General features: G+C 36.6%; 1 protein-coding gene across 1 annotated transcript in view; it reads left to right on the top strand.

Annotated features, from left to right (window-relative positions):
* Positions 1–13,708, top strand: part of tweek (transmembrane protein KIAA1109 homolog tweek) — an 843,591-nt gene that overhangs the window by 403,227 nt on the left and 426,656 nt on the right. The window contains 1 exon segment of the mRNA XM_068226772.1: positions 6,640–6,765. Coding sequence (XP_068082873.1) covers positions 6,640–6,765 — 126 coding nt within the window.

Raw genomic sequence — 13,708 nt, forward strand, 5'->3', positions numbered from 1 at the left:
GTCCTAATATTTTGTAATCATATTTTAGCTTTGAATCACACTTCAAATCGATGGCTTCTTCTTGAAGTTGTGCTGGCAGTGCTTCAATGTCAATGGCAAACGAATTACTTGTTTAACATCCAGGACCATTCATCTGACGAGATATCGGAAAAGTAGGAATTGAATTCTTGTGCCAGGGAATCCAAATGTGACTGTATTTGAACCTTAAGTTTATTACGATCATGTTCATTTTCCGGCAAAATTTCATTAAGGCGGTGAAAGGATGAGAAGTTGTTCAACTGAAGCCGGCGTTTCCATAACTGTATTTTCTCCAGGAAAGCTCTGATGGCATCATAAGCAAGCATAATATTGGAGTTTTTGCCTTGGAGCTTTAAGTTCAAACTGTTCAAAACTTCAAAAAGATCGCAAAGATATGCCAATGAGACGATACAATTGACATCAGTAAACACTTCATACACATCGTTCTTGCCTTCACTAAGAAGAAAAATTTCAACTTCAGACTAATTCGAACAGCCGAGCCAACATGTTCCCTTTTGATAGCCAGCGAACCTCTGTGTGGAAAGGGAGAGTTTTGTGATCGGCTTGAAGGTCAACACAAAGGGCTTCAAACAATCTTGTGTGTCAAGATCTTGTCTTCACAGAGTTCACAATTCTTATAGCGACTTTTAGAGTGCTATTAAAATCCTGGGGCAAGGTTTTGGCCGCCAAAGCCTGCCTCTGAATTATACAGTGGGTTCCCATGATGTTTGGATTTTTATCTTTGGCCAATTTGAGAAACCCAGAACGTGACCCGATCATAGCAGGTGCACCATCCATACATAAACCCACTACATTTTCCCAGGAAAGTCCATGTTCTTGGAAAAAACTATCGATGGCAGAAAACACATCACAAGCTTTCGAAGTTGTTTTCAAACATTCGGAGAATAACATTTCTTCTCTTAAAATTCCACTGTCGACAAATCGACAATATACAATCAGTTGACAACAATGGGCCACATCGGTTGTTTCATCACACTGAATTTAAAACACTGGAGATGCTTTCACCTTCTCCAAAATTTGCATTTGAATGTCTTCTGACAGTTCTTGAAGTCTGCACTTCACTGTGTTATCGGAAAGAGAAATTTTAGACAATTTCTGCCTACTCCCTTCACCCAAAACTATATTTGCAGCTAATAACATACACGGCTTTGCTAATGTTTCCCGAATTGTGTGTGCTTTTTTGTCTTTGGCAATGGGAAGAACTAGTTCATATGATGCTTCCACTGCTTTCTCATTTTCTTGGTTAAAAGTACCCGATGAATCTAATTTCATACGTTTTAGTGAGTTGAGTTTAGTTGCAAAATATTCTGTGTGTTTGTCTTTTAAGCCTGAATGATTCGTGATTAAACGTCTCTCCAAACGCACGGGCCTCATCGCATCGTTACTCAGAACACAGTGGCAGATTACGCATTGAGGCTGTTGTATTCCGTTCCGTTCAACGACTGTGAAGCCATATTTAATGTAGTCATCATTGTACAGTCTCTTCTTGGACATCGTTTTCAATTTTTTTTAAGTCACAGTATTAAATAACACAATTCACACAGTCGCACTGTTACAGCGAAGCATACACAACACTCACAATAAACAACTTGACAGACACGTCCACTGCGAAAGTATACGAGGCACAGAATTAGCAGTCGAAGGGCCTGGCCACTGACGGTCTATCGGCGATGTGTTGTCATGGCCATTACTGTTCCATCTCTGGTAGGACAATTGTACTATGTAGCTCCTGCCAATTTGACTGCAAGAGAAGAATAAGAATATGTAGGGGTGGGAACAGAGCATTCAAGGACGAGCTACCCACAATATGAGTCTACATGTCGCAGGGTGCGAGGGAAGGAGGAACTTCCACTGCATTTGTTGCTTCTGAAACTCCGATTTTCTTTGTTCTTCAGAGTTAATATCGACTCCTGACTGTAGTAACTTATTGCCAGTTAAGATCTTTGGTGAGAAAATGTCACTGTTTCATTAATTGCTGTGGTTAAACATTAATTAGTTGTAGCCTGAAATACCAGTAGGCCTACATAGAATTTCACGCTAGCCGTGGAAGGCTAACATGTTATATTAAATAAATTTATTATAATTAAACCTACTATTATTGCCTTATCTCCTGTTGTTCTCACTACTAGATAAATTTGATAGAATACCGACATTTATACGATTACCTCCTTCATGGGTAACAATAATACTGGAAAATGAAAGTAACTACTATATCGTTGATGAGTTGAAACATGTCGCGTATGGTCATAGTTTACTTTCACGCAAGTAGGTCCACAAAGTGTGCAATTAAATGTGCGTTGAGTGCTCTTGTTCCCGCACCTGCTCTCAGGCTACATTTTTCTCCTCACAACACAGCAAGTTCCTTATTTCACCTCCAACCTCGCGGCTCCGCAGAGGTTTGTGCCGACAGTTGACAATTACCAGTGGTTTTGAACGATTGACTTGACGCGACAATCACTTGGAGAGATTCAAAAAAATGTTCATTACACAAATTTGTAATATTCGAGTTAAAATCACTTCACGCCCCCCCTGTTGGGCGCCCCCCCCCCAGGTTGGGAACCCCTGCTCTAGCACAAGTACCATGTGTTACTGAAATATATTAGTCATTTTTCAAATGATAAAAGTTCTTTTTCCATCAGTCTTGCAGAGAAACCTTTCATATTGTACCATTATCATTCTTATTTCATCATTATTTTTCTTGTTCTCAAAAAATGAATCTGAACATTTCTATACCGAAATGTTTACTAGGCATGGGTTACATCTGAATGGTAATGGAAAAGCAAATCTCTGTAGACAAATTGCTACAATTATCAACAGAGATTTGCAAACTAATCTGTACTTAAGAAAACCCATACCACTAAACTGGCACATACAGGGAAACTTGCCAGAAAACCCAGACCCTTAAATCAAGATCTATGTACAAGGATCTGGGTTCCAGGGACATTCTCAACTCATGAGTCAAACGTTACCCAATTGCAACAGTCAAGTTTTAGGGAGGAAGGAGGTCTGAGATTGCTCTTGGTAAACTGTCAGAGTGTAGTAAATAAACAATTAAAATTCGGTACATTGATGGAATCTTATGAGACTGATGTGGTGATAGGAGTAGAATCATGGTTGAGAGAAGGGGTGGGTAATAGAGAAGTATTTCCAGAAGGGTACACAGTCTATCGTAGAGACCGAGGAGATAAAAAGGGAGGGGGGTGTTTATTCTGGTGAAGGAAACTTATTGTTCACATGAATGGTTTACCGATGAAAGGGATGAAATATTAGGGATAAAATTAGTTTGTCATAATATGAAGGAGGTGGGAATTATAGGAACATACAGGCCTGGAAGAGAGGAAAGAGACATGGAAATATTTGAGAAAATAATAGATTATACTCATAAAACAATAATAATGATATGGTAATAATTGGGGGAGATCTAAACTTGCCTGAAGTTGAATGGAATGGAGCTGCAAGTGAAGCCCATGAATGGAAACTGGCAAATAAGTTAATTTGGGAGGGAGGATTTACACAAGTAGTACAAGAACAGACTCGTCTCAATAACTTACTAGATGTATTCTTGGTTAAACCATGGGAAATTGTTGATAAAACTGAGGTAATTGAAGGAATAGGTGACCATAAGGCTGTAATAATGGATGTAGGACTGGTACCAAAAAGACTTCATAAGAGGATCACACAAGACAAGAAATTATACAGAAAAACTAAAGTTGATGAATTTGGGACTTACCTTAAATCACAATTCAGTTGTTGGATAAGTGAAGGGAGTAATGTGGATACACTTTGGGCTAAATTTAAAGGAATCATTTGGGAAGGAGAGAAGAGATTTGTACCTGTTAAGAAGGGTAAAATGACCTCAGACCCTGTTTATTATACAAGGGAAATAAGAAAATTAAAAATAAAATGTAGAATAGTAAACAGGAAAATCAAAGAGGGTAGGGAGAATAGAGAAACTAGAAAACAGCTAATGAGGGAACTGAATAGAGTGAAAAAGGAAGCAAAAGAGAATTATATGAATGGCATTCTTCAAGAGGGTAATGACCACAAAGGGAAATGGAAAAAGCTGTATTCATATATTAGGAATCAAAAAGGAAAAGGAGTCCAAATTCCTACAATGGTGGAAGAAGGGGGTGAACACTATTTAACAGATACTGAGAAAGCAAACCTCTTCAGTAGGGAATTCAGAGATTCAGTAGAAGATTGTCAGGACTTCGAAACCATAACAGAAGATAGAGAGGGAGAGACACATAGGGAAACAAGAAGCTTCTCATTCACAAATGAAGATATTTTCAGAGAAATCCAACTGCTTCAGCAAGGAAAAGCAGCAGGAAGTGATCAAATTACTGGGGAGGTATTAAAGACGATGGGGTGGTATATAGTGCCTTATTTAAAATTTCTCTTTGACTATGTCATAAATAATAGTGTAATACCAAAGGAATGGAAGGAATCTATAATAATACCAATTTATAAAGGAAAGGGTGATAAAAGGAAACCAGAGAACTACAGACCAATCAGCCTGACCAGTATAGTTTGTAAAATACTGGAGAGTTTAATAGCAAAGTACATCAGAGGGATATGTGATGATAAAAATTGGTTCATGAGGAGCCAGTATGGATTTAGAAAGAAATTTTCTTGTGAGGCACAACTGGTGGGATTTCAGCAGGACATATCAGATCAGTTGGATTCAGGAGGCCAGTTAGATTGCATAGCCATAGATCTTTCCAAAGCCTTTGATAGAGTGGAACATGGAATATTATTAAAGAAATTGGAGGGAATAGGACTGTACGTAAGGGTTATACGTTGGATAAGAACATTTCTAAATTCAAGGGTTCAGAAAGTCAAAGTAGGAAATTATATATCACAGGAAGAGAAAGTTTGGAAGGGAATTGCACAGGGTAGTATAATCGGTCCGTTACTTTTCTTAATATACGCAAATGATTTAGGGAACAATATAACATCGAAAATAAGATTGTATGCAGATGACATAATTGTTTATAGGGATATAAATAACATTGAGGATTGCTCAGAATTACAAAGGGACATTGAGAGTATCCAAGAATGGGTTGAAGAAAATAATATGAAGGTTAATGGAGGCAAATCAACTGTTACAACATTTACAAACAGGAGCTTTAAAACTGAATTTGAATACACTTTGGATGAGGTAGTTATCCCTACAGATAGCAAGTGCAAATACTTAGGTGTGAGATTTGAAAGTAATTTGCACTGGAAGGGTCATGTTGATGACATTGTTGGGAAAGCATACAGATCGTTACATGTCATAATGAGGCTACTTAAAGGATGCAACAAAGAATTAAAAGAAAAAAGTTACTTAAGTATGGTTTGTCCATTATTGGAATATGCAAACAGTGTTTGGGATCCTCACCAAGAATACCTAATAAAAGAACTAGATGGTGTGCAGAGGAAAGCAGCAAGGTTTGTAACAGGGGATTTCAGGAGAAAGAGTAGTGTATCAGAAATGTTAAAGGAACTTGGTTGGGAACCTTTAAGTAAGAGAAGGGAGAAAACTAGACTTACAGGATTATATAGAGCCTATACAGGAGAAGAAGCATGGAGAGATATCCGTGAGAGGCTTCAGTTGGAAAATAATTATATTGGTAGAACTGACCACAAGTACAAAATTAGTAGGAATTTTAGCAGAAGCGATTGGGGTAAATTTTCATTCATTGGGAAGGGCGTGAAGGAGTGGAACAGTTTACCAGGGGTGGTGTTTGATCCTTTTCCAAAATCTGTACAGATATTCAAGAAGAGAATAAACAACAACAGAGAAAATAAATGAAATGTTAGAGGGCATTCGACCAGTGCAGGATATTGTAAATAAAAAATGTGTGTGATTAAATTAATTCCATCCCCTGGTCTATGGAGTTTGGACAGCCCAAGTAGGGGACTGCCTGTAGGGGTGAAGTACAGTGTGGACTTCGAGGGCCCTGGGACCGCTACGGTAGCTGTGAAGGCCCTTCAGGAACTCTGAAAAGTGGTAGCAAAAGGGGCTCTGGTTAAGACGCAGCAGGTCGTTATGCTACTTATGTTCCAAAATGGGTAAAATATAAATATGTAAATAAATTCAATGTTAATTTTAATCTTATACCAGTTGTATATTATTATTAGAAGTAATTTCACATACTGTACATGAGTTGACTATGTTTGTAAGATATAAATTTATTAAGGATGATGTATGTGTTTAATAGAACAAATTATTAGCGTAAATTGTATAATATTGTATTGTAGGAAAATTTTCTTTGTCTCTTGTTAATTTAAAATTTAGTGCTTGACAATAATGTATTTTAGTGTACCATTTGCCACCGAGGTAGACACCTCATTTGCAAATAAAGAGATTTTGATTTGATTTGAAATGTTTATATAATCTGAGCTACTACTGCTGTCAACAAATTTAAATGTCCCTTCAATTTGATTAATAACTATTATTGCTCCAAATACTGATTCAGTTTCTTTCATTCATTTATTCATTACCTTGACAGTAGTTTTCCTAATATTCCCATTGCATTATATAAAAATACTGTTTCCTTAAACTTACTGTAGCACAAAAACTGTTATAACTGCATTATTGTTCTTTAATTTCAGGGTGTAATTGTTTTGAGTCGTCAGTGGAAAAATGTTCTGTACACACCATTGTTGCTAGAACATAATTATAAAAGCAAGCAGTTAAAACCCTTGAGTGTGAAGTTCACTCTTCCGGAACTTGATGATGTAAGTGACAAATACAAAAATTAATTTCTTCAGTGAGGCATATTATCAAATGTATATAAATATATGTACATTTTATTTTAAGACAAGTTTTATTTATGATCTTTGCTACTAGTATTAATTTTCTTGTGTATATATTTGTTAGAGACCTTACACTCTTTGAATACATGAAATCTCATACCTTGCCAAAGTAATTACTGTCTAATTGTTTGTAGTACTACTTTGTTATGGAAGGAAAAAAATATTAATATCAATACCTTTTGCCTGCTTTTAATGAATACAGTACTGAACTACTGCTAAGTTTCAAGATTTTTTCTTTATTAGTCTTTTATTTACCAGTAAAGCTGTTGCAGATGTTCTTTGTGACTGAAGTGAGATTTCTTACATTTAGTCATCCAGTAATAAGCATTCGGTTTTTGCATGCACCTGATTTGATTAAAAAAATCCCCGATTATTCCTTGATTTGTAAGGTTAAATTATTAAAATTGTTTTGCTGGCACTTCTCCATGTTCCACATTAATAATTTCAAAGTGCTCTTTGGTTTCTGTATCAGAATACAGTACTTGATACTATTGTTATGAGCTTTGCAGAAGCCTATTAACAATTTTGCACTCTGTTATAAAAAAATTGTTTAGAAAATTGTTTGAGAAGTAGGTAATTATGATCAGAATTTTGAAAAGAATGTGGCCTCTCTACACTGATAGATACAATTTATAAGAAAGCTTTAGGTATAAGAGAATTGTGTATGTCCTTAACTTACTGAAGTTCCAGTGTTCCTTGTTAGTGTCTGTCAAAGAATTTCTTTTCTTTCAGATTTTGAGATATAACTATTTAATTTGAGAGGGACTGTCTGATTCATGATTCCAAGATCGCTTGTTCAATCCCAATTGAGAGGGTTGACTTTTGAAGGGTGGACACAAATCTTGGCACTTCATGTCATAATTGTGAACATCTTAAAAAGACTTCTGGTCTGATGGGGTGTTCATACAGGTTTTGGCCTCTTTGAGGACTTTTAACTTATTAGTCTCCTGTTTCAAGAGAGCATCCATCACTTGTCTAGCATTCTTGTTAACTATTGATGTCAAATACAATATATTAATACTGTGATACTGTATTTATTAATATGAACATGAAATAAGGAGCATTGAATAAATCTAACATATATGCACTCTGTGGAAGGAATACTGAGAAAGAAAAAGCAGACTGCTTTCATAATATAAACATTGCTGCAGGAAAAACAACAATGAAAACAAACATCACAGCTATCAGGGAATGGCTAAGAAATGAGGAGTTAAAAAATGGAGCTTCCTTTCTAAGAAAGGTAAAAGAATTGCCGTCTTCGCAAAGCACCTTTAAGGAAATACGTGGTTGCGAGAAAAGGTAGGTCTTTCAACATCAGAGTGGACTAAAAGCATCAAAATGATGGCAGATGTGGCTCCAGTAAGAAGCTTACGTGGTAGAAGCCAGAACAACCACTGCAGGCGTTCCTGCGGTGAGATTGAACCTTTGGGACATGTTCTCATCTACTGTCCATTTGGTTTATTGCTTAGGAATACTTGCCATACTTATTACAAAAGTACGGGTGAGAAGTGTATGAAGAAGTGAACTGCTTAGCTGAAAACGGTAGTACGAGAAGAGTAGATATTCTAGCCATCAATAAATAGAGAAATAGTTCTGCAATACTGGATCCAAAACAGATGCACAGTGGCACTCAGAGAAGCAGGCAATCTACACTCCAGTACCTACTTACATCATGGAGAAATAGCATGTGAAATCTATCACTGTCTACAGATTGTTAGTGGGTGCAAGAGGTACCATACCAGGGATGATGGCCGAGTTGTGGAAGAGGTTTGCCCTGAAGGAAAGGTACCTAGCCATGATTGCCGAGGCGGCTTGTGTGTGTGTCTGTGTTTTTAAGGAACCATTTATATTAAAAAACATAAAAATTTTACAATACTGTGTCTTATTGAGGGTCAGTTCGCTAAATACCAATGATTATATATATTATTAGCGATTTAAGCCCACTAGGGAACACTTATGACTAGTTCTTTTTGGACGCTCTCTTTAGTTCCCCATACCTCTTGAGTCCTGCTATTAGTTTTTTCCTTTCTTTCCTGTGAAAGAGGTTTGTGAGATTTAACAACTTGAAAATTAGTAATCAAAATGACAGAAGTGGAAAGGGAGAAGCTTATTGATCTTGTTATTTCTTCGATAGTAAAACTGTATTAAACAAAGCAGAGCTGTTTATGCTTGTGTAGTAAGGCTTACGAACATGGGTTTTTCAATTGAAGTGTTATTATTAGAGATTTGAAATTATAGCATTAAAATTTTTCTGTTTATAGCAAAAATGATAATCATAGCATTTTATAGCGTTAATTATTTTATTGTATGTTGTATGTTGGATATTCAGCCAGAAGGCTGGTTTGATCATCCACAGTTCCGCCAACAACTGACATAGGTAGTCTTGGCGTCACTGAAGAGGCATACTAGGGAAATGAGGAGTGAGGTAGTTTCCTGTTGCATTCCTCACTTACTTGAATAAACAGTATTTATTAGCTATAACCTGTTTTGCTATTTTATTAGGCTTGTTTGAGGGGAGTAAATGATGATGATGATGATGATGATAATAATAATAATAATAATAATAATAATAATAATAATAATAATAATAATGTTATTTGCTTTACGTCCCACTAACTACTCTTTTACGGTTTTCGGAGGGGAGTAAATGAAAAAAAAAATATATATATTAGGGATATACAGACTGTGTCTAAATAATTGTAACAAACATTAGGGGGTGATTTCTGGGATCAGAACAACAACAACAACAAATGCTCCCATGAACATATGCCATACAGTGTGTTGATATTGACGTACAGGCTTTGCACATGGCCACTACTGTACTGACATTTTGTCGTCCATCTTGCATTAGTTTAATAGAGTTTGAGGGATGTTCCACCATACAACACAATGTGAAATGTTTGAAATTTATTAGGTGAAGACTGGTTTTGACTCCTTTGGAGTCATCAGTTCTTGTAGGTAATTAAATCAAGGGGAATCTGATAACAATTATCATGGGGATTACCTACATCCATCTCCATAGGTTGACAAAAAAATCATGACAAAATTATACACACAATGGCAATTGCCTAAATACTTATTAATATGTTGTCCTAAAACATAATGACAAATTATGTACACAATGACTTTGGCACTTTACGAAAAATCTTGGATCTGGGTTAAAAATATACTGTCGTGTGTTTGTAGAACACTGAGCAGACTTGTCAGTCTTGTTACAATCAACTTGAAAACATGTGAACCAGTTGAAATAAAACCTAATGACAAATTATATGCACATTGACATGAAATGCTTCGCACTTTAATAAAGTACTTGGTGTGTATACACACAGCAGTATATTTAAACCAGAACCAAGAACTTTCTTAAAGTGCTAAGAGTTTCATGTCGATGCATATATAAATTATCATTAGGTTTTATTTCGACTGGTTCACATGTTTTTAAGTTGGTTGTAACAAGACTGACAAGTCTGCTTGGTGTTCTACAAACACATGACAGTACTGTATATTTTTAATCCAGATCCAAGATCTTTCTTGATGTGCCAAGTGTTTTGTGTCATTGTGTACATAATTAGTCATTATGTTTCAGGACAACCTATTGATAAGTATTTAGGCAATTGCCATTGTGTGTATAATTTTGTCATGTTTTTTTGTCAACCTATGGAGATGTATATAGGCAATCCCCACGATGATTGTTGCCAGATTCCCATTGATTTAATTATCTACAAGAACTGATGATGACTCCAAGGGAGTCGAAACCAGTCTTCACTTTAAAAATTTCAAACATTTTACATTGTGTTGTACGGTGGAACATCCCTCAAATTCTATTATATTAGTTATACGTCAACACGGAAATGAAAATCATAACCTATGGTCATCTTCCATTATGTACACAGAGACCACATTTGGAAGAAATGTCATGAACTTGGATAACATACATGTGAGGGAGTTGAAAATCCCCACGGTATGATTGTCACTAATCAACAGTATGTAGTGTTGTATTATACATGATCAATTGATCAATCCATATATATTATCTCGACAACTAAATGGACCTGCATATCTTACCTTATTGAGGGACATGCTGCCTGTACTATTGGACCATGTCCTTAACAGTTTGCCATGTAGGTCATGCATTATGGGGTTCCAACAGACGTCAGTTTGCACGAATGCTGGTTTAGGGACACCACTTTCCTATAACAGCGAATCGGGTATCAAGGTCGAGTGCATTGGCCTTCCTGGTCTTCTGACCATAATCTACTGGACTTTTATCAGTGGGGCACATGAAAAGTGTGGTTTTTATTTCTCTGTACATTGACGTGTTGAATGCCATTGTTGCATGTGTTGTCTAGAAGTTATTTTGATTTCTTTTTTCTGGCCCAAGTATGGTTCTGAAACTCCTACATGTATTATTCTATGTCAAAGCATTTTACATTCTTCGAAATTGCTTGTATTTTACTGAAAATGCAGTTTATCACCGTAACATCCATGAATAGCATTAATTTGCAGTAACGGAACTGGCTTTGAAGGGGGACGATTGTGATGAAATGTAAAGAATGACAAAAAGGTGCAGAAGTCATGGTTTTTCATTTTCATGCCATTTATCACAGTTGCAGTATTTTCATGCCTCTAATTATCATAAATGTTGCGACTAAAGTAAAAGTACAGTGAAGAATTTATTATTTAAGAATTTATAATTTAACCCTGGATAAACAAAATAAATACACTGTTTTTAAGATGAATAAGTTATAGTGATGGCTGTTAGTCAGGAGTCGTGATTTGCATCAAGCGACAAGTATGAAGAATAGAGAAATAATATTTGACTTTGAAAATGTCAACCAAAAAGATATGAAAGCCATCTGTAATTCTCTCTCTTTACGATTTACTGAAGCAGAGTCGATTATTTATTTAGTGTATGGCTTATACAGACAATATCAGTAATATAACAATACATGTTGCCATTGATGCTTTCACGGCCCGTACATAGACATGATGCTGTATAGGCTTTTGGGCTTATGCTGTGTCAAGAAAATAAGGTGAAATTCTTTATGTTTTGCAGGGAACTGTGCCCTGCGTCCTCAGAAAAAATCTCTACTGTCCACGAGAAAGGCTTCCTAAACAATGACTTTTTAAAATTTAGACTTTATAATAGGAAATGGTACGTTCATTCGCCACCAGATGGCTCCCAGGACGTAGCACAACGCTAGCGTTCGAAGTGGAAGCAGGGCACAGTTCCCTGCAAAACATAAAGAATTTCACCTTATTTTCTTGACACGAGGCTCTTTTTCTTATTGAAAGCAACTATACTATTCCTACGCACTATGATCCAGAAAACCAGGAAAGACAAGATTAGGAATGAGAAAATTAGAGAAGAAGTAGGAATAGACAATTCTCTCCTAAATAAGATTCAGATATCAAGACTGAAGTGGTTTGGTCACATGAAGAGGATGCCAGTAAACAGAACTGCAAGGAAGGAATTTGACAGAAAGGTAGAAGGAAGACGACCCGTGGGAAGGCCACGAAGGAAATGGATAGATTTAGTTAAGAGCGATGTAATGCTGAGATGTCATGATTGGGACAAGTTGGTGGAGGAAGAATGGTACAAGGACAGGATGAGATGGAGGAGGCTCATATACCACACCCGGGAAACTGGAGATGGTTTAGGATGATGATGATTTCTTGACACGGCATAAGCCCAAAAGCCTACACAGCATCATGTCTATAAAAATACATATTTACAGGTGAGAAACAAAGTAATTTGTACATCACAACTGAATATCAAGTTTTTCAATCCACCATATAGCATCGCTGTGATAGGCTCGAATCTTGCATTCCCTGATGCTATGATGATTAGTCTGGTGTGGAGCTCCACAGTCACAGTCTGGATTAGGTAGCTTTTTCCACTTATGGAGAGCGGTTCTGCACCGGCCATGCCTTTGTTCTGATTCTACTCAGGGCAGTCCAGGCCTTGCATGGTAGGTGGAATCCGCTTGGAAGTCTGGGACCTGAGAAGAAGGTATGCAGGCACACATTTGTTGCTGCTTCCCATCTACGTTTCCACTTACCAAGATATTTAAAATCCTTAGCATCCATGTCAGCAGCACCACGCAGAGCTGGATGGCGTGATTTTAGTCTATTAAGAGTCAATTGGAGAAAATCTTGTAAGCAAATTGACTATGTTAATGACCTTATTATAATGGAGGGCCATGATAGAATTATGCACTCTAAATCTTGTAAATTCAAGACAATTAAAGAAATATTTTAAGCTCGTCATATATTCACCCATTGGATTGCATTTGAATAATCCAGTATATACAGAACGGAGACAAAGAAAATGTTGTGCATGGCATTTTTTATCAGGTCAGTTTGAATTTTCTAACAACCTTATTTTACAAGAAATGGATAACACCTTCAGATTGTAAATCCATCTCTGGTAAGTTACAGTGTTTATTTATCTGTGGCCGAAATCACTACAATATATTTACATCTACTCTATTTACACTTTATTTTCCAGTATACAACTGTCGAGATTGCACATCCATTGGCTTCCACCAAATCCTTCATACTACATGGTTTAGGCAGATTTCTACAGATGAGAAGGTGTCCATGATCTTGCTTTTCACCACACTCACATAAATCTTGATTACCATACCCCCACTGTTTCAGGTTGGTTTTATATCGTGTCATTCCAGATCTTAATCTGTTAAGCGTCTTCCAATGACCATATTGAAGATGATGTCCTGCAGCTGGCTTCTCTTTCACTTCCCATAATCCTACAGACGACTTCCTTCTCCAGAGTTCTTTTCGCTGAGATTCGGATGATGATGGGATTGACGTTGTTGTTTGTAGGAAGCTCTTCATCGATTTCAGT

The sequence above is a fragment of the Anabrus simplex genome, chromosome 1 (genome assembly GCF_040414725.1).
Source record: "Anabrus simplex isolate iqAnaSimp1 chromosome 1, ASM4041472v1, whole genome shotgun sequence".
In the NCBI taxonomy this organism is placed as follows: domain Eukaryota; kingdom Metazoa; phylum Arthropoda; class Insecta; order Orthoptera; family Tettigoniidae; genus Anabrus; species Anabrus simplex.